The 25,103-nt window shown below is 37.7% G+C and overlaps 2 protein-coding genes across 2 annotated transcripts; both read left to right on the plus strand.

The window, feature by feature from the left end:
* The first annotated feature begins 388 nt into the window (after positions 1-388).
* Positions 389-5,310, plus strand: LOC127618860 (MICOS complex subunit MIC10-like). The gene is made up of 4 exons (XM_052091518.1): positions 389-525; positions 970-1,017; positions 1,122-1,231; positions 4,226-5,310. The coding sequence occupies exons 1-4, from the start codon at positions 462-464 to the stop codon at positions 4,232-4,234; spliced, it is 231 nt and encodes a 76-aa protein (XP_051947478.1). The 5' UTR covers positions 389-461; the 3' UTR covers positions 4,235-5,310.
* A 1,123-nt stretch (positions 5,311-6,433) lies between these two features.
* LOC127618980 (5-hydroxytryptamine receptor 6-like) lies at positions 6,434-9,114 on the plus strand. Its single transcript, XM_052091686.1, is given in 4 exon segments — positions 6,434-6,500; positions 6,503-7,437; positions 8,027-8,161; positions 8,589-9,114. Coding segments are annotated over 4 exon segments (1,494 nt in total). The 3' UTR covers positions 8,946-9,114.
* Positions 9,115-25,103: the final 15,989 nt, after the last annotated feature.

Raw genomic sequence — 25,103 nt, forward strand, 5'->3', positions numbered from 1 at the left:
TTAACATTAACCAAGATTAATAAATGCTTTTAAAAGTATTTTCATTGTTAGTTAATGTTAACATATGGGATAAAACTTGTAACTGAAATTTCAGATTTTTTCCAAAAACGTACTAATTTTCAATCAAATCCACTGATATCAAGCATTTAATTAAATAAATTGTATTATTATTATTATTATTATTATTATTGCATGTATTTGTTTATTTTTATAAATTAAAGTCCATACATATCTGTTGATGTTTACATTTGAAAAGGTAACGTTCATTTTATTGTATGCATTTGTTTGGCTTTGATTGTATATTAAACAGACCAAACCAAGGATTGGCATTGTTTTATTCGCCTGTCCAGTAGGTGGCGCCATCGGCAGTGTGTATATCCACCATTAGCGAAGAAGAAAACGTCACAGCAGTCTTCAAGCCAGTCTGTCAGCACTACCGCTGCAGTCGTCGTGTTTAAATCATGTCTGAGAAAGAGCTCGGCCAGAAGTGGGACCGCTGCCTCGCGGACTGTGCCGTTAAAGTTGGTAAGATTTCATTTTATATCATAATTGTTTCAAATAAATACCAGGTTGGTCGTTTCTGTGTAGGGCACTCAGGTCACATATAAGACGCCACACACTGGCTGTATCACAACAACTAGTAAGCCACCTACCTAGATAGCATTCTGGGCATCATATGTGCGTTTGAATCCAGCGTCCCTAGCGCGCCGATTATACTCAAACATACTGTCTAGGTAGGTGGCTTAATATATTTTAGACACAATTGTAGCATAAATACTTATTTAATCTGGTACTACCATGATTTTTGTACTGTACCGTAGTAATACCGTGATGGTATTCTTTGATGCACCATGTAAATACCACCGCACATTAATCAGTCAGTACCATGGTATTACTTTTTGATCACCTAAATAAAATAAAAGTAATATAAACTGTAATGTAATAAAATGGTTTCATTTTGTCCCGTAGGCACTGGTCTGGGCATAGGAATCGTGTTCTCAGTTGTGTTCTTCAAGCGTAAGTACTCCACTATGTTTAAATCTGACAATCTAGTTTACGTCTATATGCACACGTATGATTTATCTATACATATTTTATCCTGCTTTGAAATGTTCTTGCAGGCCGGACGTTGCCCATTGCGTTTGGCACAGGACTAGGTCTTGGCATGGCATATTCCAACTGCCAGAATGACTTTAGATCACATTATGTGCTGCACAGTAATGTTACTAAGGTTTGTATGTTTTGTTTTGATCAGATTGTGTCCTTACTTTGCAGAGAGCCTTTTCAAAATGCGCAGTTTTCGGTTGAGGAAAATGCTGTATTAGTGTGGACGAGGGGCGTTAATGTAACAAAATGAATGTTTTTTTTTTCAAACGAAAATGTATTCTTGTGGAGCCTGTAAGGCAAAAAGTGTTTTTGCACTGGAGGTTGGCGTGCATAAAATTATCCTAAATGAGCGTGTACAGTAACATCCTAAATGTTCCTACAAATTATTTATAAAATGCACGTATGGAAAAATGTTCAGTAACATGCATGTTCCCATTTAAATATGAAACTGTTGCGGTGCTTTCACTAATCTGTATATTATTAATTTATCATAATTTGTTTATAAGTTAAAAAAAAAAGTAATCCGACTCCTTGTTCCAAAAATGTGTGCTTTACATTTTACTACTTTACTATGTACGTTTGCAACTGGAAAATATGCATATAGACCTTTTTCGTCACTACTAACCAACATCAGAATTTGTATTATTATTATTATTATTAAGTGACGTTTGTCACCTTGAATTGATTATCGAACATGTTTTGTTTTTTTACAGAAACCCAATTTGTCGCCCAATTATGTCAAATACTTCAATTAAAGTAATTAATTAAAAAGGTCACACAACAATGTTTAAACTCATAACTAGATGGGCATAGCATATTATGTATGGAGGACGAAACCTGCAAAAATAATAAATAAATGTATTAAGAAGAAAATAAAGGCATAAATGTCTTGATGAAACAAATATAATTAGTTTTTAATTTAATTTATTCCTGAATTTATTTTTGTATGACTTTTGTTCCTTTTATTATTTTCTCTTTTTATTTTTATTCTTTTAAACTTTTATTCTTTCATTTATTTGTTTTAATTCATTAATGCATTCATTTAATTTTATATTCATTTATTTCCATATTTAAATATTCCCACATTTATTTATTTTTGTATTAATTCTTACATTTCTGTCTCTTGCATGATAATTATGTGGGCTGGTCCTCGATTACTCTTGACTTGTTGACTTGTTTTGATGTGACGTCAGGTCACAGCCATACCTCGTGTAAACTATAGCTGACGCTTCACATATATCTAGAGAGTTGCGCTACTTAGTGAATGAAGTCGATAACCAGAGGGTGCTAAGGTGGGACGTCCATCTGCTTCGGATAAGTACTATTGAGCTCTCAACCAATGATGCACTGGAGCTATGCAAGGACCGCCTCCCTCATTTCCATGTTGCACACAGAAAAGTACAAATAAATACATGTATAAATAAATATATATGGGAATATATAAATATGGAAATAAATATATGTGGGAATAAATAAATATAAAAAATAAATGACCACATAAATAAAAATGCAAAATAAAAAAAAATAATAAATAAAAGTTAAAAAGAATAAAAATAAAGTAAAAAATAAATACAGAAAATAATAAAGGAAAAAAGTCATACAATAATAAATTCAGGAATAGATTTAATTAAACTAATTATATTTGTTTTATCAAGACATTTATTCCTTTATATTCTTATTATTGCATTTTTTTATTTATTATTTTTGCAGGTTTGGGCCTCAATAATTATGAAATATATTGCATGTAAATAACAGATTAAAAACAAGAATTCTCTTGAAAGAATACACATTTGAAATATATTGGGCACTTTTGGGCCTTGATTAATTTCTGACCCTGCTCATAACATAGGAACAAATCCAGGGAATTTTATAAACAAGTCCCCTGTTTCTAAGCGGCCCATTTTTTTGACTCAAACATTCAGACACACACAGAAAAAACAACAACATCATTAATATTAAAAAGTGCTAAAATCTATGAATTCTTAATAACTATTTAAATGCCCCAATAATTTCATTTTGAACAAAAAAAATTGCTTGCATTAAAAAATATTCAAGGGCAAGCACATGGGTATTCCCAACAACCTCAGCTCTGTATTTAATCATTTGAGTTGGTAGTACTTAAATCTTGATTTTATGGATTTGATGAAGCCACAACATTAAAACCACCTGCCTAATATTGTGTAGGTCCCCCTCGTGCCACCAAAACAGCAGCAACCCACATCTCAGAATAGCATTTTGAGACGATATTCTTCTCACCACAATTGTACAGAGTGGTTATCTGAGTTACTGTAGACTTTGTCAGTTCAGACCATTCTGGACATTCTCTGTTGATCTCTCTCATCAACAAGGTGTTTCTATCCACAGAACTGTTGCTCACTGGATGTTTTCTGTTTTTGGCACAATTCTGAGTAAATTCTAGAGACTGTTGTTTGTGAAAATCACAGGAGATCAGCAGATACAGAAATACTCAAACCAGCCCGTCTGGCACCAACAAACATGCCACGCTCCAAATCACTGAGATTAAAAATTTTCCCCATTCTGATGGCTGATGTGAACATTAACTAAAGCTCCTGACCCGTATCGGCATCATTTTATGCACCGCTGCCACATGATTGGCTGATTAGATAATTGCATGGATGGTTGTTGGTGCCAGACGGGCTGGTTTGAGTATTTCTGTAATTGCTAATCTCCTGGGATTTTCACACACAACAGTCTCTAGAATTTACTCTGAATGGTGCCAAAAACAAAAAACATCCAGTGAAGGGCAGTTCAGCAGATGGAAACGCCTTGTTGATGAGAGAGGTCAACAGAGAATGTCCAGAATGGTCTGAACTGACAAAGTCTACAGTAACTCAGATAACCACTCTGTACAATTGAGGTGAGAAGAATATAATCTCATAATGCTATTCCGAGATGCGGGTTGGTGCTGTTTTGGTGGCACAAGGGGACCTACACAATAATAGGCAGGTGGTTTTAATGTTGTGTCTGATCGGTGTATGTACGTTTCTGAGTAGAAGCTATTTATTTTCTTACGTTATGGTTGTTGAGCCAATGAATCATTTTTTTCAATGTAGAAGTTATTCAATTCCTGACCACTGTTTTCTCATTTCTCTTTCAGGAACAGTAGAATTGCATCAGTTATGGACTCTATCTTCTGCCTTGCTCTTCTTTCATTTACATGAAGCCTGACACAATCAGAGTGGTTGGCTCCCTCTACTCCATAATATGTATGTTCTTCAACAGGACAGCCTGGATGAGAAAAGCCTTTATGATAATAAAAGGTTACATTTCGAAGTTTGCTAAAGATTGCTTTATATTGTTTACCTAGCATTTTAATAAAGTATATTAATTTATGCCTCTTATTCATGCATATCATGTTGCCTGTATGCTTTCATTATAATCTCAATAATGGTGTGGGCGCAGCAGCTGCTGTCATTCGGCTTTTTATTCGGGCCTTGATGATTTTCCACACCAGCCAAACCAGTGCACTTATTGTTTTAAAATAAAAGCTGGACAAACTTGCAATGTGTTCAGAGCAATGTTGGCATGATGACAATTGTCCTCCAGTGAAGTGTGTTTTTTTTGTTTAGTTTTTTTCTGTTCTTAAAATTGCACTCTTTTTGTATTGTTGCTTTTTAGACAAAGGTAAAAGTGAGAATTCTGGCCAGTATATCAAAAGTTCCACGCATGATGTGATGTGTGAATATAAATGGAAGTTAATTTATTTTAGAAATAAGGCTTCAAAGAATTGTTACAGATATGGTGGGTGTAAAACAAAAAAACTAAACAAATATTAAATTTTTTGCTTTTTTTCTTAAGTCAGTATCACCATTTTCTTTTCCTGGAATAAAGTTAAAAAAGGGGCAAAGATAATATCATTATCCATTCTATCCATCAAGGGATATTCCAATTAAAACACAAGTTGTGCTCTATCTGCATCACCTGTTGCATATATAAAAACACATTGACGATTATGCACTAATAGTGAAAGTTTATGGGGCAACTGTAATTTACAACATTAATTTTGACTAATTTCTCAGCTCATAAAAACATGAAAATGCACTGACAATTACAGACTTGCAATGTATGGTGCAAAAGTGAAATGGTTTTGACTAATTTATGTGTTTGTTAAAAGAAATGTGACCAATGGAAGTCTGTCGCAACCACTCTTGAAATGTTTATGGTTCTTGTGGTTTGTTTAAGAGGAAAAAAAATATATATATTACATTTATGCATTTGGCAGATGCTTTTATCCAAAGCAACTTACAAAGCCCTTATTACAGGGACAATTTCCCCGGAGCAACCTGGAGTTAAGTGCCTTGCTCAAGGACACAATGCTGTGGGGATCAAACCAGCATCCTTCTGATTACCAGATTACCAGTTATGTGCTTAGACCACTACACCACCACCACTCCGGTGATGGAAACAGTACTAACCAACTGACATAAGATGTTGTAAACATACAGGAAGGGGAAAAAATAATGTTAACAAAAATGTGATAATCACATGATTGTAATTTAGCCAAGTAATACATATTTGCATAAACCCATTGTTAGATGCTAAATGCTTCCCTCAATTAACCCTAAATAATGATTGGCTGTGAATGTGCATAGTCGCATTAAGAGCGCAATGCTCACACACACTTTATGCCCAACAGCCATGTGTAGATCCCGCAAGCACGCTGAAGTGGACGATACAGGGATTAAGGGCGCAGGGAACAGCGAAGACGCCAACACGGTTCCTCTAGTGCACTCTTCCGCTCACTTTCACTCAATTACAGCCACACAATTACTGAACAAAGAATGCAGAGCTCATAAAAATCCATAGAAGGAAAACAGAAATCCACCTTAACATGAAGAACCAAATCATTTTTGTTAGTTTGGTTTTTAATTCATTAATCTAAAAATATCTCTACAGCAGTGTTGCTCTTGCAACGCTCCCTCTCTTGCTCTCGCACACTCTCGTACCAAAGCCCACCTCTTGGTTGCCCTCCCCCAAAGGGTGTCATAATGACATGAAGCTTTGAAATACTCTGACAGGCACAGAATTGCTCATACTGGCACAAAGCATTGAAGAAGCCAGACTATTGACAATGGAAATTTGAAATTTTATTGCTTTGCTCATCTCACATTAACAAACGGACTGATGGCAGCTGAATATCTTTGAACTGATGTGACTGAGGCACTCCGAGGTGATGAAGTAAGCAACCTTGCCAGGATGGAAAGGATTACTATTAACGGGATATCTTGATCTTTTTCATCACCCAAGGTGGTCTCCTTTAGATTATAGTGAGACCCCAAGATCATCAATTGGCATCACTCTCTCAATGCACTTGAAAAACACTGGATGTGTGCTGGCTTCATTAAGACCAGAAGAAGCGCATACAGTCCTGTTCATCCCATGATGAGTGGCTCACCTATCCCTCGAGTGGATGTGGCATCAGGTGCAAATCTGAATGTTCACAGAAGCTTCAATGACAGCAGCACTTTCAGTGATGCTTGGAGCGTCAGTGGCAGCGGTCCATGGCTTCTCGCAGTCATGCTGTCCTTTATAATTTTGGTGACAGCTTGTGGGAACATTTTGTTGATTGCCTTAGTGTTTGCACATCGGACGCTGCGATGCACCTCCAATTGCTTCCTGGTGTCCCTGTTCCTGTCGGACTTGATGGTGGCTCTAGTTGTGATGCCCCCTTCTATGCTGAATGTGCTGTGCGGGACTTGGGTTCTGGCACCTGGCTTCTGTCCCGTCTGGCTTTGTTTCGACGTTATGTGCTGTAGTGCTTCCATCCTCAACTTGTGCGTCATCAGTCTGGACCGCTACCTCCTCATCATCTCTCCATTGCGATACAAACAGCACATGACCCCACCACGTGCCTTGCTTCTTGTGGGTGGGGCTTGGGGGTTGGCAGCCCTCACTTCCTTCTTGCCAATCAAGATGGACTGGCACAGCTTGGGACGTATGCAAGACCTTTCCGAGCACGGTTCCGCAAACACCACAGTCCTGAGGTTGAGTTCCTTCTACCCCTCTTCGTACTTCCAACTTTCCACGCAGGGAACACAGTCCATGCAATGCCACCTTCGAGTGACTCTCCCCTTCGCCCTTGTGGCGACCTTTCTCACCTTCTTCTTGCCCTCCACGGCCATCTGCTTCACCTACTGCCAAATCTTGTTGGCCGCCAGAAGACAAGCTCAACAGGTGGAGGCTCTTACTCATCCTCTGTACCCCAATCACTCACACGGTGAACCATCCCGTCCTCCTTCTCCAGGTCATGCTGTCCAGAATGGAGATGACTACAGCCATCCGGAGCCACCCATGTTGCGGCATGCCCCGGTGAGATGCAGAAGTAATGAGTCGGAGAAAGCAATGGGATGGGAATTCAATGTGTCAAGGGTTGACCACTAGAAAAGTTTTATTGAGAATAATATGACAAATTTTGGTGCATGCATTGATTGATTTATGTGGGTATGTGTATGTATGAATTCTTCTTAAACTGGTTTTGAGCTCTCAACAAACTCAGGCTATCGAGTTTAAGAGTGCTTGCATTATCAAACCTTCTGGTCCAATGTTCAAGTGAAGACCCCCCCCCACCCCCCTTTAACAATTACAAAAATAAAGGTGAAAGAAAAGTAGCTGAAAAGGGATGGGAAGAACCATTTTATAGGCTGGAGCAGAAAGTAATGACAAACAAGTGTGTCTGTGTGATGGATTTGAAGCTGAGGAGGAGGGAAATGGGAGGGTAAAACTATTCAAAAGAATAGAAAAGACCTTGTGAGGCATTGTCACTTTCAAAAGCTTTCATCTGAGGGAAGACATAAATAATTACTCTAGGCCAAGGTAACATCACTACCCATCTCTCGGCAGGCAAATCACAGTGAAATCTCTATGAATGTAATCTCTTTTCTCTGTTTCTTTCTCTCAGTTGTCGGTGAACAGCGAGCGCAGATTGGCACACAGGCAAAGGAAGAGGGCTCTAAAAGCCAGTCTTACTCTGGGAGTACTCCTGGGTCTCTTCTTCAGTGCCTGGTTGCCCTTTTTCATCACCAACTTGGCACAGGTCAGTCCCCAAAACACCTTTTTAAGAACATAATCATTCACTTTGAGTGAAAATCTATTTGTCAAACTAAAACATTACCTTGAGCTTAAAGCACTCAAAGGTGAATTAAACATAGGGAAAAATGACAAATTGACAAAGAGAAAGATCTCTCTATAATTATGTAATTATTCCACACCCTGCTCTCAAGCTTTCAATGATTTCGTCCCCCATCTGTGTCCCTCACTTTCGAGCTTCTGGGCAAGCCTGTCTATGGCCTACTTTCACACACAATATGGTGTGTGAATAGCACTCCATCTCCGTCTCCTACTCTCCCTTTCATCATTTGTGGCATCCCAACCTCCTCTTTCAATGAACTAGACATCTTTGACCTTTTCCGCCTTTTAGGTATTGACGTCCTGATATAAGACCTTTTCTTCTATACATTCAGGCGGTGTGTGAGTGTGTACCATCTTCCCTCTTCGATGCCATCACCTGGTTGGGCTACTGTAACAGCACGATAAACCCGATTATATACCCCCTGTTCATGAGGGACTTCAAGAGGGCATTGGCTCGGCTTCTACCCTGCTCTACTCAAGCACCACATAGGCCATCGCCAGCACTTTCACTTTCTCTACGCAACTCTGGAGAGCCGCATCTTCCCTCCCTTGATGCCCCCTCCCTTGTGTCCGACCCACCTCAGCTACCCGCAACAGCTACAGATGCTGTTAACCTTTTTGATGCAGAACACGCCGGGATCAACCTGCCTTTACTGCTGCCCAATCAAGTTGATACATTGGACGACTAATATGCCAGTAAGACAATGCAAAAATCATGATTTAATATGGATGGGATGAAATGGGTTTATCAGAAAATGTGTTAAGGCATGATGTGCTAAATAATGATGGGATAAGTGTTGAGATTTTATGGACTGTATTCGTATTCTTGGCAAAACAGGAAGACAGTTTCGTTCCTCAAGGCAGATCACAGTGACTGTGTGTTTAAAACAGACTCAACACCCGCTTCATTCATTACCATAACAACCACAACAACAGATGGATAAAGCAGACAAGAGCGAAAGAAATCTATCTAATACCTCACACAATGTCAAGTGGGTTTTCTATGGATCTGTAATTCATGTCTTAATTAAACAACAACCCACTCCTAACAAAGAGTGCAAGAGTATACAGAAAATACTGACAATTGTCATGTTGCAGTTTATCACAGGTTTTAAATTACATTTTGCAGTCCTTAAAAATATTAGATATTATTTAGAGCTGATATATTGGTATAGCTTAAAGGAATATTCCGGGTTCAATACAAGTGATGCTCAGTCGACAGCATTTGTGGAATAATTACCACAAACATTTGTTTTGACTCGTTTCTCCTTTTCTTTAAAAACAAAATGTACAAATCTGGGTTACAGTTTTTGGAGAGTTAAAAGGCAGAAATGTAAAGCTCATACTTTTATTAAATCTCTTACATTAATTATTTAGTTCAAACTTGTGTATTTGAGCTGTAAATTTGATTAAATCATTGTTTTTACAGTCATTTTAGGATTTGAGTGTTTACGGCATTACGTCGTCATGGCAACAAAGTTGTAAAATTGGCTATAACTTTACACAGAAAAGGTTAGCAAGCGATTTTATCACAATAAAATCATTATTGTTAACATATATTGTTAACATGCATATTGTTTACATTTTGTGGCAATACTTTTGAAACAGTGAGTATTTTAATGTTTATTCACTTCCATTGTGAGTGCCTCACTGTAACCCAGATTTGCGTTTTGGTGATAATCAATAGTGTGCCACAAATGCTGTCGATTGAGCTTAACTTGTATTGAACCCGGAATATTCCATTAAGATTAACAGACAATTCCAGACTGACAAAAACACCAAGGTCGCAGTTGGTTCTAGCTTATGAAAACATGTTAAGGTCATATTTCAACCTTAAATTCATCCATCCATCCATCCATACACACACACACACACACACACACACAAACCCATCCATCCATCCACACACACACACACACACACACACACACACACACACACACACACACACACACACACAAACCCATCCATCCATCCATCCATACATACATACAAACATACATACACACATACATACACCCATACATACACACACACACACACACACACACACAAACCCATCCATCCATACATACATCCATACACCCATACACACACACACACACACACATACACACATATACACATACTGGTGGCCAAAAGTTTGGAATAATGTACAGATTTTGCTGTTTCGGAAGGAAATTGGTACTTTAATTCAACAAAGTGGCATTCAACTGATCACCATGTATAGTCAGGATATTACTGATGTAAAAAACAGCACCATCATTATTTGAAAAATTAATTTTTGATCAAATCTAGACAGACCCCATTTCCAGCAGCACTCACTCCAACATCTTATCCTTGAGTAATCATGCTAAATTGCTAATGTGGTGCTAGAAAATCACTTGCCATTATGTCAAACTCGGTTGAAAGATATTTGGTTCATTAAATGATGCTTAACACTGTTTTTGTGTTTGTTTTTGAGTTACCACAGTGTGCAATAGACTGGCAAGTCTTAAGGTCAATATTTGGTCATAAATGGCAAAAAAACGAATGAAACAGCTTTCTGTAGAAACAATAGATGTATTATGAGGGCTTTTCTAAAGATGCATCAATCTACACATGCGTCAGACTCTTTTGGAGCGTCTTGTTTGTGTCGCATCATAAACGTATCAAGATAACATCGTTTGAAGCTTAAACACGTTTTGGTCTGCACTTATATAGCACCTTTTTAACCTCAGCGGTATTCAAAGCGCTTTACACTGTGACTCATTCACCCATTCACACATACATGCACACACCAATGATGGCAGAGCTGCCATGCAAGGTGCTAGCCTGCCTATGGGAGCAACTTGGGGTTCAGTGTCTTGCCCAAGGACACTTCGGCATGTGGAGACGTGTGGGCCGGGAATCGAACCCTGCAGATTAGTGGCCGATCCGCTCTACCACCTGAGCTTGAAATGCTCAGATGGAAGGAATATTCCTTATCACGGTCCGGGGACATGATTTTTTTTTTAACTCTTCATTTTTAGATAATTAATTGCACTGAATTAACGTGTTAAATCGACAGCCCTAATACATATATTATTTTGACTATACAATAAAGCCAATTTTACAAATATTACGATTAATTTTTTTTTCCATCAAAATTAAGCATCAAAATTTGGCTCCACTTTGATTACCTGGCACGGACTCTGGTATGCCTGGTTTTTACATGAGATAAATTAGCGATGTGCAGTTTGCCACTGATGGCTCCACCCACTTCCCTGGTTGGAACCCTCACTGTCACAAGGATGGTGTCCATCTGACGCATGTAATCCAGGTTTCCTTTCACCTAAGAGGAGGTAAGAACATATTAAATGCTAAACACTTAGTGTGAATCATACTAAAATCTAAAATGAGTCAAACTAACAATTTTACAATGCTTGCAAGTCAGCGCTGTACTGATATTTCTCAAACATTATAATCTATTTTTTATTTTTTTATTTTAAGATATTTAAGATTAGAGTTGAACATTTTCGTAATTTAGGGCTGATGGAGTAATTTAGGGCTGCACAATTAATGTATTTAAGATTGGGATACGACAATTATGTAGTGTGTTGCTGCCATTCTTTAACAAATGGACTTGCGATGATTTCTGCATTGGCAGGTGCTAGTATGCCATTTCATTGACAAACTAAATTTCAAATTACGTTTTTGATAAACGAAAGGATTGTGTTGTAATTCAATTCTAATCCAAATTTACATCTCTGAGTTTAAAAATAAATAAACGGAGGGCCTGGGTAGCTCAGCGAGTATTGACGCTGACTATCACCCCTGGAGTCGCGAGTTCGAATCCAGGGCGTGCTGAGTGATTCCAGCCAGGTCTCCTAAGCAACCAAATAGGCCCGGTTGCTAGGGAGGGTAGAGTCACATGGGGTCCATGACGTACATGGCCCTAAAATTATCAGTTGACTTTTCCAGTGTTTTTGGATGCAGCATTTGCAGTCAAATCGTGAGACGTAACTTCTCAGCGAGTGCTAATTACTACTGTGTAGAAATCTCAGTATAGTCTATTATTTCTTTAGATAGGGATCATTTTATATAAAACTAAATTGGACAAATTGAAAATGTAGTAGAAATAAAAACTAAATAAAATTTTGAAACATAATTATCTTGGGTTGTAATGACCAAGACAGCTTTCACTTTCTTTATTCTATGTTTGAGTGGAGGGGAACAGCAGCAAATAATTGAAATGTCAACAGAACGCAATAAGAAGAGTGTTGAAGGACAGTTTTGTCTTCGTCCACCTAAAGCGTATGCTTTCATTTCATTGCTAATCATAAAATATAAATATGAAATTCAACAGAGGTGTTTTTGTTACATTTATATTGACTAACTGTTTTTCTTAGTGGTGAAGTTTAAAATAATCTTAAAATATTGATGTTGGGTTTACGGTTACAATTTTAATTCAGATTCATGAACAGATTCATACAGACTTGACTCGGACTCGGCCTGTTATGACTCAGCCTTGAGTGCGACTTGGCCCCTTTTGGACTCGGACTCAACTCAGACTCTATTGTTTAAAGACTCTGACTCAACTCGGACTCTATTGTTTAAAGACTCTGACTCGACTCGGACTCTATTGTTTAAAGACTCAGACTCAGCTTGGACTCTATTGTTTAAAGACTCGGACTCAACTCGGACACTATTGTTTAAAGACTCGGACTCGACTCAGACTCTATTGTTTAAAGACTCGGACTCATCTCAGACTCTATTGTTTAAAGACTCGGACTCAACTCAGACTCTATTGTTTAAAGACTCTGACTCGACTCAGACTCTATTGTTTAAAGACTCGGACTCAACTCAGACTCTATTGTTTAAAGACTCGGACTCGACTCGGACTCTATTTTTTAAAGACTCGGACTCAACTTAGACTCTATTGTTTAAAGACTCGGACTCAACTTAGACTCTATTGTTTAAAGACTTGGACTCAACTCGGACTCTATTGTTTAAAGACTCGGACTCAACTCAGACTCTATTTTTTAAAGACTTGGACTCAACTTAAGACTTTATTGTTTAAAGACTTGGACTCAACTCAGACTCTATTGTTTAAAGACTCGGACTCAACTCAGACTCTATTTTTTAAAGACTCGGACTCAACTTAGACTCTATTGTTTAAAGACTCGGACTCAACTTAGACTCTATTGTTTAAAGACTTGGACTCAACTCGGACTCTATTGTTTAAAGACTCGGACTCAACTCGGACTCTATTGTTTAAAGACTCGGACTCAACTCGGACTCTATTGTTTAAAGACTCGGACTCGAACCCAACACTACTAATCTGTATAATTACTAATTACATGGATATCATATTACTGCTTTCACGAAGCAGCTAAAATAGACTGATATGACATGATAAAAGATGTCCATGCATTTTTGTCAAGTCTGGTGTCAAGGCTTGTGCGATGTGTCTTTGAGATATGGATCATCTTTATCTCGTATTCCTGCCTGTGTTCTTTGTTTACAATCAGTCGTTTGGTCGCAGCAGGGGACAGTTGACCTGATCTGTTGCTCTTTGTGAGTCAGAATGGACTCTTATGAATGGATCTATTTACATTTATGTGTCTTGATATTTTCACATTTGTGTGGTGCATAAAATGAAATGGGTCTTTTTTCATATGTGCACCAATACAACACTGGATAAATGGATTCCACTTGAATACCAACAAGCAACTTGCTACGACAGTAATTATAGTAATCAGCCTTTTGTGGCTGACAATTTTACAATGGCCTCTTTATTCATGGTAGGGGGGTGTTCTCCAAAAAGCTTTTAATAATTTTGTAATTCGGATGATTTCAAGTCTTTACCAGCTGTAAGGAAATTCAACTTTGACCATGATAATGTAATGTCATGACATTGTGTAATGTTACTCATACATGCAGAAATATTTTGAATCAGAATTCAAATGCATCTCATTGACACCAATAAACGTTAGAGCAGGGGTCCCCAAACTTTTTTCTATGCGGGCCACATCATTTTTCCTTTCTATAATGGAGGGCCGTAGTCTAACAGCAAATGGCATGGGCCGGAGTGATTTATTGTGGAGATTTTATTATGATTTTAAATGGATTTACAGTATTATGCCTCCTAATGCTAGATTAATTTATTATTTATGCACCATACATATCAAGTGATATATAGCCTATTAAAAGAGCATTATTACTATCGTAATGACATTTTTTCATATTCATTGCTATTGAAATCAAATTATTTACTTACTCATGCGTATTAGGCTAATCAGTGTGAACTATGGGCTTGTTTCTGGCTGGTGAGAAGTCCAATGTCAGGTTCCATTCCTGTCACAGCCAGTCTCAAAGACTGATGCAAATGTTCATCAGTGAGTCTTGATCTCATCGGATTTTTCATCAGTTTCATGCGTGAAAAGGTTTGCTCACAGATATACGTGCTGCCAAAAAGTGTGGACATCTTCATTGCATTTCTTCTGATGTTTGGGTAGGTCTCGTTAGGGAGGGCAGTATAGTATTCAATGAGACTGTTGGGCTTAAACGCGTCTTTCAGAACATCACAGTTCTGTAACTCAGCCAACTCAAACTGATAAGAAGGCAGGGCTTCGTCAATGTCAGCAGCAAAGGGTTCTGAAAAAGGCGGATTTCTTTAGCGTGGACATGTAGCTCACGGAATCGCACATCAAACTCCGCCTTCAGCATTTCCAGCGCTTCCACTGACTTTTCAGCTGGGAATGGGACCACTGGTTTCTCAGCTGAGAGGCTTTGGGTAACAGGGAGATGGGTGAAGTCTTGCTTTTGCAGTGGTCCCACAAGCAGTGCTAGTTTCACCTCAAATGCTTTTATGTGGGAATACATGTCACATATTAGTTTCCCCTTGCCTTGGAGCTGCACGTTGAGGCCATTCAACATTTCTGTCACATCTGTTAAAAAGGCGAGGTCCCATTTCCATTTTGTGTCGATCAGTTCTGGGACAGTTTTGCCCTTTGTCAGAAGAAAAACATTGATTTCGGGTAGCAGCTCGTAAAAACGCCTCAAAACTCTGCCCCGGCTTAACCATCGGACATCTCCGTGAGAAGACTCTAGCTCGGACAGAAAGACTTGGAACTGCCTGCGTTTAAGTCCGTTTGCTCTGATGAAGTTTATACAATGCACCACCACTTTCATAATCGATTCCCACTTCAGAACTTTGCAGCACAGTGCTTGCTGGTGAATTAGGCAGTGTACTTGTAAAGGGGGCATGAGACCTCTTTCCTCCATTTCTCAATTCATGCGTCCTATCAGTCCCCTTGACGCGCCAACCATACTAGGAGCTCCGTCAGTCGTGATGCTGGCCAGCTTAGACCAGTCTAGATCCAACTCTTCTATCGTCTGGTACACTTTACCAAAAATATCCTCCCCTGTCGTAGTACCTTTGAGACTTTTTAGGGCTGCCAGCTCCTCGGACACTTCAAAGTTTGAGCTAACTCCGCGAAGAAAAATGAGCAGCTGTGCCGTGTCCTGCACGTCATTACTTTCATCCAGCGCTAATGCAAAAAAATCTAATTCTTTCACTTTTTCCTTCAGCTGGGCATATTATACCCCATTTCTTCATTTCGTCTGGTGATTGTACTTGCGGACAGACTCACCGCATTTAAGACGTCTTTCTTATCAGGGCACACCTCCTCCGCAACAGCATTCATACATTTCTTTACGAACTCACCATCACTGAATGGCCTACCGCAGGTTGCAATCAGTTTAGCTACCTGAAAGCTAGCTCGAATGGATGACTGGTTCAACTGGGTTTGCCGTACAAACGTATTTTGCTGAGCAGATAGTCCACTTTTTATCTTCGACACTTTGTCTGCTCTCATTTGGCCTTGTAAACTCGCATACTTGTCTCTGTGGCGGGTTTCATAGTGTCGGCGCAGATTGTATTCTTTGAACACGGAGACTGTTTCTTGACAGATGAGGCAAACAGCCATTTCTTTGCATTGAACAAAAAATAATCACTTGTCCACTTTTGGTTAAATACCCTGCATTCTGAATCAACTTTTCTCTTTCCCAACCGTTTGGCCATTTTGTTGTCACTTTAAATTTTCTTGCTGGATCGCGTGCACCCGCTCGATCACGATGGAACGTTAATCCGGGTGAATCTAACAAATAATTTGGCTACTTTAATAATTATAACTAAGGGAAATTTTATTTTGAAAGCCAATATGTATTATCAAATACAAATATGATATGATTAAAACATATTTAAAATTAAATTGTAAAAATATTTCTCTGCATTGTTCAGAGGGCCGGTCCAAATGCGGGGGCGGGCCGTATTCGGCCCGCGGGCCGTAGTTTGGGGACCCCTGCGTTAGAGGAACAGTCACTCAGAATACCAAGGTATACTTGTAAGAATGTGTATTTGCTCACCACTGATGAAAGATCCACATTGATTATTTTGCGGTCTTGTGAATTGATTGCAACGGACAATGGACGGATTAACTTCTATACAGGAATCCAAGAAGCCAATCTCCTCTAAAGAAATGATAAAAAAGGAAACATTTAAATGCATGCTTGCATATGTAATTACTAGGGCTGTGAATTAATAAAGAAAATTTAATTAACGAATTGCACTGATTTCTGTGATTAATCACGATTAACACACATTAAAATCTAATCATAAATTTAGGATGCAAATTTTGTTATTATGTTCTGTTTTTTGTGGATAGAGTTAATTACACCATTTTTTACAGGTATAAATCTTTGATTCAAGTATATGTATGCATGCCATAAAATCAGTGGACTTGCTGTATTTAAAAGTTTCCAAAAAACTTCTGGTGTTTTCAAGTAGACTTTTTTAATAATGGAATAAAATGGGTAGATTCAGCTCATGCCCTGCGATGGACTGGCGACCTGTCCAGGGTGTCCCCCGCCTTTCGCCCAATGTTAGCTGGGATAGGCTCCAGCCCCCCGCGACCCTGTACACAGGATAAGCGGTTGACGATGGATGGATGGAGATTCAGCTCATTTCAAGCTTTACTGGCAAGATAAACTTAAGTGTACATTTCCAATGCATTATTAGACACTATACATACAGATGTAAAACAAATTGAATGCTGAAGTTTAACTTGCTGAAGTTTAAAATTTCAAAACCAATATTTTCTCTGGCTGCCGTTCAGTCTCTATCATGCACACAATGGGACTCTCTCGGACGTTTTTGTTTCTGACACTGGTTCAGATGACAATGAGTGAGCGTTTTTGGGGTGATGCAAAGAGATACGGGAGCTTGCCCATATCTCTCCCACTCCTGGTTCACTGCTTGCGGGTGAAGTCTCCATTCTCCTTACAGTAAATTCGCTCATAAATAATGCACAAGCGTGCACTGCTCCACACAATACTTTTTTGTGCTAGGATGTGCAGTCGAGTCAAGCATATAAACCTTCTGGAAATTTCTATATGCCAATTTTAGAAACAGGAAGTGGGGGAAAACATGTTTGAAGGTTCAGGAAGAGAAAAAAGAAGGACTGCATTAATTGCGTTTATTTTTTTATCACGTAAACGAGGCAACTATTCCAGGTTCAATACAGGTTAAGCTCAATCGACAGCATTTGTGGTATAAAATTGATTACCACAAAAATACATATTGACTTGCCCCTCCTTTTATAAAAAAAAAAAAAAAAGCTAAAATCCAGGTTACAGTGAGGCACTTACAATGGAAGTCAATGGGGCCAATACGCAAATGTTAAAATACTCGCTGTTTTAAAAGAATAGCCACAAGACAAAGGATGTGTGTGTTAACATGATTTTAGTGTAATAAAATCACTTAATAACCTTTTCTGTGTAAAGTTATAGCCAATTTTACAACTTCGTTGCCATGATGATGCAATGTCAACAAACCCTAAAACCACTGTGAAAATGACGATTTAAACAACTTTACAGCTCAAATAATACATGAGTTTTAACAGAAGAAATAAGAGTTTTTATACAACTATAAGCTTCACATATCTGCCTTTCAACCCTCCAAAAAGTGGTCCCATTAACTTTCATTCACCCCATTCCCTTCAATCGTGAGTGCCTCACTGTAACCTCGATTTTTGCTTTTCGATTTATTTATTTTTTAAAGGAGGGACGAATTTTTGTGGTAATTAGCACATTTCTTGCCACTGTCTGTTAATATAATAAATAAATAAATAAACAACCGTTGGGACAGAAACACCCCTATAGACCTTATTGACAGCAGTACCATCTTTGAATGACAACGAGGCTATAAAGGATAGACATACAGTTTCTTCAATGGGTTGTACAGTTGTTTAAAGAGTTTTTTTTTAATAGTTTTTCAGACGAAACATAGGAAATATATCTTTCCAAGAAATTTCAGTAGACCAGAAATTCCAGACAAAATGAGTTGCGGAAAATTAGATGTGACCTATGAGCTTTATACTGAGAATACCACTGAAGAGATGGCAAATCTAAGCCTTCCAGCCTCACTTTCATTCAAGTCAAAAATCAAAAATGCCGCTACTGTGAAAAAGGTCTTTATAACTGAGCATATTCTGTTTTGATTGTGTACTCACTGTATTTTCCCATTGCAGAGCCAGCCTGTCACAGTTATAGTCAGATGAATATGCTTTCCAGGACACAATGGAAGAAACTCAAACTCTTCTATGGCACCGACACGCCATGTATATCATGGATAATGCATTTAAAATAGCATATAAAGAGAATGAAATCTAAACAGAGAGCATAAAGATTTACACACACACATTACTACATCTGATGAAAAGAAAAGCAACTCAATCAGCCTTGAGATCAGTTCATTTTGAATGCCTGTTATAATGTGTTCTGCAGGACAGCTAGGTTATAAAAGGTTACAAATGTAACCTGGGAACTGACTGCAAACTGCATCACCAATCTTTTTATCTGCTATCCAGTTTATTCACCAGTTAAAGTTGTATTCAGTCATTTTTAGAATAGTATTGTTGAAAAAATCGATTTAAAATGATTCGTATGAGATGAAGTCTATACTAGATGTTGACCGATATATCGGTTTTACCGATTAATCGGTGCCGATAGTTGCTTTTTGGAACTATTGGTTACTGTAAAAAACACTGATAGTTGCCGAAAGTTCCTCTGCATGTTCCTCTGTGGCCAAAACCCTTCATCTGGTGAATATGTAGGCTATAAAAAGCTTAATTTGATGAATATTTACATATTGTCCCTGTCACCATCACTGTTTATGGTCTAATTCACGATTATTTATACGAACTGTTATATAAAAAAAGACACATCTGAATCACAGATATTATTAAACATTTATTTATATAACCTTTATTGATCGTTGAGTTCATGTGGATTTTTTAACTGACAGTGTCACTAGAGAAAAGGAAAAAGTATTTTATAATACCGGAATACCGGATAATCGACAAGTAAACTCTGTTGATCTACTACTGATAAATGATGATCTAATGTTAATGAATTACTGCTCATACAGAATTTATTAGCCCATATACAATGTTTACTTTTATAGTATTTCTATTGTAGTACATTGTAGATGATTGAAAGTGTGAATGTTTAGCTTGGAAGCACATACATTTCAAAATAAGAGTCCCCAGAGTATTTTGGGCTTGTTTACAGTTAAACGTCCCGTGTTATGCACCAAATTTTAATAGTTTTTCTGGTTATGATTGGGATTTTGATTGCATAACAAACATGCATCTGGGCTTTTACTCGTTGCCTCTATGTCTGTGCCCATTACAGTAAGGAAAGATGAAGAACATGTTTTAACTTTCAATTAATCTATTTAAAAAAGCGATTAATCGGTCGATCAGCCTTTTTAACCACTTTAGTTATCGTATAGGCAAAATCCACTATCGGTCAACCTTTAGACTCTACTAAATCAGTCTTAGAGAAAAGGTTGCTTTATTCTACATACAATGCTGGGTACATATTCATGAGTGCCACCATATTGAGATCATATGACCAGCTGTTTTACAACATCTCTGAATGTGGCTCATCAAATTCGATTTTAGAGTTTCAACTATCCATTTTATAATAATGCAATCTGTTCTATTAAATAACAAAAGGCTCACCTGTTAATCCAGCCACTGTGGCTCCAAACAGAGTAGCCATGATGGCAATGCCCGTGGCCGATCCCAACGCAGCAGCTTCACCCGCTCCCAGAACCACATCTGCCCCAGCAGCCACCAGGGGCACAGCCAACCCCCCGTCACACCTGATACAAACACCTGGTTAAAACCATGACTTGAACTGCAAATAAATAAGTAATACTGGCATTATATTCATGCTGTTTAGCCAGAGGTGAACTGGCCCCCACAGTGAGTCTGGTTTCTCCATTAATCAACATCTTGTAAAGTTTTGTGTTCCCTGTCACAGTCACCTCAGCTTGCTCACTGGGGTTATAAATACAATTATTATTTAATTATTTAATTTATATACACAATTTGCAATCATATTTATTCAGACTACACAATGATCACTCTAAGACTTTATATATATTACAGTTTCATTTGTTGTTAATGCCTGATCTTCTGTAAAGCTGCTTTGAAACGATGCGTGTTGTGAAAATAAAAATGTCTTGACGTGACTTGACATGCATACATGATAATCAATAACATTTATTTGTCTACTAACAATGTCCAACAGTGTATGTACATGCATCACAGGAGATTTAAGGTGATTTAAGGTGATTGGACTTTTCATGACTTTCATAAATAAATGACATAAATGTGATGCATGTACATATTCATTTCGTGTCATTTCCAGCACATATCAAATTCTGTATTGTGTTCAATATAATTCTGTGGTGGAAATGACACTGATGGAAATGACATTTTTAAAGTTTTTGAATTTAAATGGTTGACACTTTTTTCTTGCTAAACCTGATTTCACATTTAACATTTTAAGCATCCTAAATAAACACAATTATATAATATTTTCACACCTTTTATGTAGTTTAGTGTCATTTACCCCTAAAGTTTTCTTCAAACTTCACTTGTCTCATATTTCATCTCAAGCTTGTTCTTTACTGAAACTTTTGAGACTCTGTTAACAAGTACACTAACTTTTGGGGAAACTTTATTAGGGGTAAAATTGTTTGGTGTGGTGGAAATGATGCCACAATAGTGGGACAGTTGTTATTTCTGAAAAAATAATTGAAATAATTTTCGCACAATAAATATTGCAATGGTTTGTGTTTATTTCACTATTTGTTTAAATTATCGTAATAATATAATAACATATAATAATTAGCATTTTTTTCATAGATTTTTACAGTTGAACCCTTTAAGCTTCGGCCCAGTGGAGACCAAAATGATCAAAATATGAATAACTACAGTCTTGGCAAATACAAAATATGTATAGTTTTAATGCTTAGAAGCAGGAGAAGTGCTTTAAAATTTGCAGCTAAATCAGAAGTGCTCTGTTATGATAATTTATTAATAATTTTGCACTGCGCATATTATTGTAATCTGTAAAAACTTAAAACTGTTCAAATAGCAGTATGTCATATGTCGTTGGAAAGCTCCCAAGGAGCAGTATACAAAAATATAGCAAGTAATAGCTAATTACATGTTTTGGCATATGCTACATGCAGTGACGTGCGGTGATGTCTTAAAGAGGCTAGGCACTGAGTTATGAAAGCCAGATTACCTGATTTATTGTTTAAGCTAATTATACGTAATAACAGTGAACGTTACACACAAGCGCGGCATATCAAGAAATGTACAAATCAGGATGTATATCGTGTACTCTCTCTCTCTCTCTCTCTCTCACGCACACGCACTTGTGTGTGTGTGTGTGTGTGTGTGTGCGTGTACTCTCTCTCTCTCTCACGCACACACACACACACACACACACAAGTGCGTAAACAGTGAACGTTATGCATTTATCAGATCCTTCAAAACCTCTCGGTTTTCCTTTACCTTTTCATTGTGGTAGGTTATATTCAGCTTCCTTTGCTCGTCAAGTGCAAGGTCGATCCGAGATTTTCCAAAGGTTTTCAGTGTAATTTGACACTGGATGTGAGCTGACGACTTTTCATGCTTGGTTAAAGCTGCGGGCAGGTTGTTCAAATCACAATATCCCGCTGAAGTCCAAACAGTCTGACTGGTTGAAAGAAGCAGGCAGGGATAGCAGTACAGCCGCTGATTGTTAGCGCAGCCACATAGCCAATCTTTTCTTACATGCCAATCAGTTTGAAATGATCGGATACTTTTTGGGCCCTTTTGCTGTACTAGTCAATCTAAGGCTGGCGTAGACCTCCCTCGTGCAATTAACTCATATTTGGAATTAAAATCGAGCTTGGAAAAATTTCTTAATTCCGTGATTACGGCTGGTGCTGTCATTTTGAATTTTGCGGGAATTAGGCATGTACGCTAGCTGTGGTGTAATGACGTTAGCTACGCAAATGTCCAGGAATATCTCGATTTTAATTGGTCCATGTCTGATACGTAACGGAGATGATTACGGGCATAACATATTTACGTCAAAAGGCACAGCAGATTTGTGCTTTTTGCCGTACATGTTAAAGAATACAGGATCGAAGTGCGCATGCGCAACATGGGTTTTCCGCTTGTCGTCTGCAATGAATGGACCGTAAAAGCACTGCTTATTCTACCATTTGTTTTTAGTTGATTATGCGTAACTGCTACATTTGTCATCATAACGTCTAAACAATTGGAATAACACACATATTGCATATATAAATCACAAGAATAAAAAGTAAAAATCCAAATACAAGTTTATTATTTAATAAACATTTTATTTTTGAATTTTGGCAGGGTAGGCAGTGCCTAGTTTGCCTACCCAGACCGCACGTCAGTGGCTACATGTACAAATGTGTTTGTTATAAGTCGCTTTTTAGCTTATAACTTCACCAAAGTACACAGAAAATAAAATATCATTAATTAAAAAAGAATATTACTTAGAGGAGATGATAATATATATATTAAAAAAAACCACAACGTAATCTGATGCATAGATCATTAGATAATCCACATGAAGCACAAAGTGCACACAGCACATAATGTGAATTATGGCTAAAAACATGTTAGCATTTCTGGATCGGATGACTTAATCAGAAATGCTGTAGTATGTTGTCCATTGTCATGGAACATAACACCAAACGCTTTATGATTCAGATCACTGCGATCAGAGGTAGAAGTCATCCAAATATGGGCAGAGAGGATCGTTCACTTTAATTACATATGACCACCAGGAGATGGTGCCAAGTACATGACATAGATGACTGAATGATGGGTCAAATGACACAGAATGGAACTGAATGAGATCTTGTTACTCATGCCTGCATGCTTTGGAGAGAGAGTATACCTTTAGTCATTGCTGTGTAATTAGTTCTTATGTACAATTATTGTGTTTTATTTTTTTGGAGATACTTTTGGGCACTTGGAGATGTTTTTGGACACAAGGATAATTAGGTTTGTAATGATGTAACTTTTGATTGCTTTGTTGTATCAACACAACATTTAACTCAGAAAAACTGCTTTTGTTTTGTTCTCAATCATGTCAAGTATAACTGAGTTACCTTATTTACACCCTGAGATATGTAATGTCAAACCAGGAAAATAGGAAAAAACTTCCTAAGAGGCTTCCTGAGAGGCTGAGATTCTCATAATTTACCACAATCTATAGCATTTTTAAATGATACCAAACAATTGATCCTCTTTGTTTTTTTTTCTTGTTTTAGTTTTTTGAGTTATACGTCTTTAATTTTGGGCATGCCACTAAAATGGGAAATCTTTAAAAACACCTTCAGGGCTTAAAGGGAATATCTAGGTCTGAGACAAGGCTAAAACACATTAAAACAAATAGATATTCCAATTCAGTGTCAATGTGACCTTCAAATAACAAAAATATCTGCTTGTTTGAGTATAAATCAACCCCTGGGACGTGAAAGTTGAAGAACACCCATATACATTGATTATGTTTGCTGTACTGAATTTAATATAAGTACATACCAGTAAACATAACAGTCATTTTTACAGTTTTGTACAGTAGAAAAGTACAGTATTACAGTGATGAAAATCACACACGGTACAGACACATATACGGTAATAAGAATTTGTAGGAAAAGATGTTTAATTATCATGAAAATACTAAGCAAAACAATGTACTGTGCTATAAATGTTCCATTTCTTGTACAATTAGTAAAAAGTATAATATTATATTAGAAGTGTAATATTTTAGTATATAAAATTACAATAAAATAGTAAAATAGTATGTGACCTGGAGGTGTTTTAGTGGCATTCACCCTAAAAGTTGGAGTGGTGGTGGTGTAGTGGTCTAAACCACATAACTGGTAATCAGAAGGTCGTTGGTTTGAACCCCACAGCCACCACCATTGTTTCCTTGAGCAAGGCACTTAACTCCAGGTTGCTCCGGGGGGGATTGTCCCTGTAATAAGTGCTCTGTAAGTCGCTTTGGATAAAAGCATCTGCCAAATGTAAAATCTCCTTTTGTGTTCCACGGAACCTTTTATTAATTCGTTTTTATAAATACACATTCCTGCAGACTGCAGTAGACGAAAACAAACATTGTGTTTATACTTACCAATAACCATTCTCCATCTACAGTGGCCAGTCCGGTCAGCAGGTACCGGAACGGTTTGCGACCTCGTTCTTTCTTTCGCCTTCTTGCCGATTCTTCTCTGTTGAGAGAATATGAATTTAATTCTTAGAATGTTCACTGGAGCCATTTTGTGCACCAAGGTCAGTTATTGTGAACAAGTTCTATTAGAATGTAAAAACTGATTGAAAGCATCACACTGAAAGGAATCACCCTCAAGACTCAATATGTATAAAATACCTACAGCAGTGAGCGGTCCACATCACAGGCAGCAGAGAACACAT

The sequence above is a fragment of the Xyrauchen texanus genome, chromosome 25 (assembly GCF_025860055.1).
Source record: "Xyrauchen texanus isolate HMW12.3.18 chromosome 25, RBS_HiC_50CHRs, whole genome shotgun sequence".
NCBI classification, from domain to species: Eukaryota; Metazoa; Chordata; class Actinopteri; order Cypriniformes; family Catostomidae; genus Xyrauchen; species Xyrauchen texanus.

Excerpts from the sequence above, each read along its gene's own strand:
- LOC127618860 (XM_052091518.1), top strand. The coding sequence starts at position 462 with ATGTCTGAGAAAGAGCTCGGCCAGAAGTGGGACCGCTGCCTCGCGGAC. Across the intron at positions 526-969 it reads GGACTGTGCCGTTAAAGTTG|GCACTGGTCTGGGCATAGGA; the intron begins GTAAGATTTCAT and ends TTTGTCCCGTAG. Across the intron at positions 1,018-1,121 it reads CTCAGTTGTGTTCTTCAAGC|GCCGGACGTTGCCCATTGCG; the intron begins GTAAGTACTCCA and ends ATGTTCTTGCAG.